This window comes from Grampus griseus (assembly GCF_964374135.1).
Source record: "Grampus griseus genome assembly, chromosome: 12".
Taxonomy (NCBI): Eukaryota; Metazoa; Chordata; class Mammalia; order Artiodactyla; family Delphinidae; genus Grampus; species Grampus griseus.
The window spans coordinates 33,153,615-33,157,286 of NC_139006.1; the positions used below are offsets into that span (position 1 = coordinate 33,153,615).

Below are 3,672 nucleotides of genomic sequence, written 5' to 3' on the forward strand. Positions count from 1 at the left end.
CTTGCCCCCAAGGGGACATGGCTGTTCAAGGGCTATTGTCATGGGTGGCAGAAATCACCCTCCCATAGTGCAATGCTGCTTACAGCGCGGGGTGCAAGGGCTGATTTCAGGCAGAGGTTCCCACTAGGAGTGCAATGGCTCATGGCCATCCTGTGCAGGGGCAACCACTAGGACTTGTTTAGCAGGGAGATCCAGGCACCGGCAGGCTGGCCGTTTTCAATGGCCACCAAGGCTTGCATCAACATGATCTTCTGTGTGTGTGACTTACGTTTCAGACGACACACCAACCACAGGCATAGTGCGATCCCCACTGCACAAAGGATGCCAAAAGCCCCCATACCTACCCATTCTTTAAAAAAAAGAAAAGTAGAGGATAGCCATGAAGCAAAATTCCCAAAAGAAATAGGGTGTAACTCGGTAGTATTAAGATGAATAATCTGTAATCGTTGTTCAAACAGCAGTCTCTCTGTTTCTTCAGACCAATTTCCTTTTAAATATTCTCCAATCAATTTACTTTGGTTCAAACGTCCTATAATTTTATAGGGAGTAACACAAAGATGATTAAATTTAGCAACACAACCAAGCTGAAGCATATCATACAACTCTTCAAAGGCATCCTCCAGCAAATCCATCCGTTGATTTAAAGATAAAATGCCAGCATGTAAATGTGTATTAAAACGATTCTGATTTTCTAATGCTAGCGACGTTTGCTTTACTATACCATTAATTACAGCAGCTGATTGTACCTGATTCACCATTGCTGCAGCAGCAGTGGCGGCCGCCGTCACAGAAGCAGTTAAGGCAATTATAAGTGCAGCAGTAATCCCAAGATCCCGCCGCTGCCTCACCAAATTAATTAATGGAAAAGTAGCGGGATCTGCCTTAACTGGAATGGGAACAAATGTAGGTATACGTAGTATTACAGCAGTCTGCACGATTGTTCCATTCCAACATTGTGAAATCCAGCAAGAAACGCCCTTATTACATCCTTCTGTATCATTAGACAATAAAAACATAAAAGGGGGTTGTACACATATCACAGCTGCAGGTTTGGAATAATTATACAAAGAATTTAGTATATTACGTAATTTCAATTTATATATTTGACTTTTATTAGCTAATTTAACCTCCCCGCTCACATTATACAAGGTGCCATTACTAGAATAAATCATGGCCAACGCAGAAAGATCCATGCTAGCGCCAGCATCATTAGTCACAACCCAAGAATAAAACGGCCACCCTTCATAATACCAGGTAACATTAGAAGCATTACAATTTTTCCTGCCCGCAAAAGACTTTATATTAAATGATAATCGAAAACCATGGGCAACTTGCAACGATGCAAAATCCTTACCAGCACAAGATGTGAATACCGGAGGGTACCTAACATTTGGAACACAGGATCTTGCATACCTTTAGCAGCTGTCATTACCGCAGCGGCAAGCCCTGCATTAGACAAAGGGCCTCCAATCTCCCTACAAGCTTTTATCCACACTTTAATGTCCTTTCCTTTAAAAGGTGTAATGGCTTGGTGGCATTCTTTTGTACATTGTTCATAAACAAGTTGTTTCACTAGAGGCATCGCCTCATCCACATTACCAAAAATTCTTCCCGCCGCTTCCATCATCCGGGCTACAAAATCAGAAAATGGCTCTGTGTCTCCCTGTATTATTTTTGTTAAATTCCCTGACACCTCCCCTTTATTTGGGAGGGCTCGCCATGCACGCATATTAATCTCATTTATTTGATTATAAACTTGTACAGGGAACATAGTCTGATTATTTATCCACTGTCCTTGTCCTAATAACATATCTACATTCCAGGCAGGCTGCCCATTGGCAGCATTTTCCCTCGCTTGACTGTGAGCCAAATCAGAAACAATAGACTTCCAGTCTAAATATTGTCCCATCGTTAAACACGCACGAGCAATATCTTGCCAATCAGTAGGGGTCAAGGCATTTCTTGTAAGCCGCTGCAAAAGCATAATAGTATAATTAGCAGAAATGCCATCTCGTTTGGAAGCTTCTGCAAGATCTCTAATTAATTTATGATCTATCATATCATAATATCGCTGGCGTGTAGCCGGATCTTCAAATACTGGAAACGCATTGGACAAAGAAGAAGGAACTTGAAACCAAGCCTCGCGGGGAATAAAAGTACATTGCGGGGAAGGAATGGAAGGCGCAGAACGCCTAGGTTGAACAACACTTCTTGAGGCAAAAAATTCCTGAGGTCGAGAAGGGGGCAAAGCCCCAAAAGGGCCATAACGCTCCTCCTCATATTTTGCAGCAGCTTCTGCCAAATCCGCAGCATCGTCGGGATCTAGCTCCTCATCATCTGATAAATACATGGCTTGCAAGCCAGACAATAGCGGATACATTGGTTCTCGCCCAGTCTCTTGGGCGTCTGGTTGTTTAGATTTTAACTTTTTTTTAACCTTATTATCTACTAATTCTTCTTTTGTAGGCCTATCATCTGTAGCCTTATGACTGCCTGCTTCGGAAGCACTATCTTGATATGACCGCAAAACTTGCGTCGCTTGTTTCACTATGTCTGTACACTTTCCCTCCTTAAGACAAGATCGAACTAAATTCCACAAAGGGAAAGTCGCACAGCACAGCTTACCCTCCTCATGAAAACGGTGCAAATCCTTTCCTAATTTCTCCCATGAAGGGATAGTCAAAGTACCCGAAACTCCAAACCATGGCGCTGCTTGATCTATATCATTCAGTAAACGGCCAATAGTCTTGTGAGATAACATCAACCCCCGATCCCGTAAAAGTGCCTGTATCGGCTCATAAAAATTTGCCGTGGGGTTAACATGAGTATTCCCCATTGTGTACTTTTACTGACTTTCACTAAAAGATTTACACCATTACACACACAACAAGACAGTGCAAGGCACAAAAGCTACGTACCGGCAAAATTACCGGTTCACTCCGTGTGTCGAGTTCTGAATCGGTCCTCCATGCAAGGCGCGAAGTTCCCGGGTTTCGGCACCACTTGCAGCGGGCCGCTTCCGACCAGCAGAATAACGAGCCGCCACACGCAAGATTCTTCTCGTATCACACTTTATTGGAGCACAGCTTGGTTGAAGAAAGATGGAAGGAAGACCCTACGCAGCAGAATATGGCAGGCTTTATACTGGCCAGAAGGTCCACACAACAGCCCTGGATTGGTGTGTGTCAGTACATGTGACAATATATTGCTACGCCTACAATCCACGGGATGCACGCGTGGCGCCTTACGCGGCACTCCCGGGTAGTGCAAGCAAGATGCAACAATGTAATTTCGCCTTCCTCTGGACCAAGAATCCAGCTCCTTCCTGGCGGCGTCCCACAATCATACAGTATTCATCTTATTTATTTCACTGGGTGACTTACTTCATTTAGCATAATGCCCTTGGGGGCCATCCATGTTGTCACAAATAGCAAATATTTCATTCATTTTTGTGGCTGAATAGTATTCTGTCGTATATATATATCACATCTTCTTTATCCATTCAGCCATTGATAGACACTTAGGTTGTTTCCATATCTTGCCTATTTCAGCAATGCTGCAGTGAACACGGGGGTGCATATATCTGTTCAAATTAGAGTTTTTATTTTTTGTGAATAAATACCCAGAAGTGAAACTGCTAGATCATATGGTATTTCTATTTTTAAATTTTGG

At 43.1% G+C, this 3,672-nt stretch overlaps 1 protein-coding gene across 1 annotated transcript; it reads right to left on the minus strand.

The window, feature by feature from the left end:
* Positions 1-1,297: 1,297 nt before the first annotated feature.
* Positions 1,298-2,836, minus strand: LOC309830510 (endogenous retrovirus group K member 8 Gag polyprotein-like; the record flags this gene model as incomplete). Its single annotated transcript, XM_082667114.1, has 1 exon — positions 1,298-2,836. One exon carries the CDS (start codon positions 2,834-2,836, stop codon positions 1,298-1,300), a length of 1,539 nt encoding a protein of 512 aa, XP_082523240.1.
* Between the last annotated feature and the right edge of the window lie 836 nt (positions 2,837-3,672).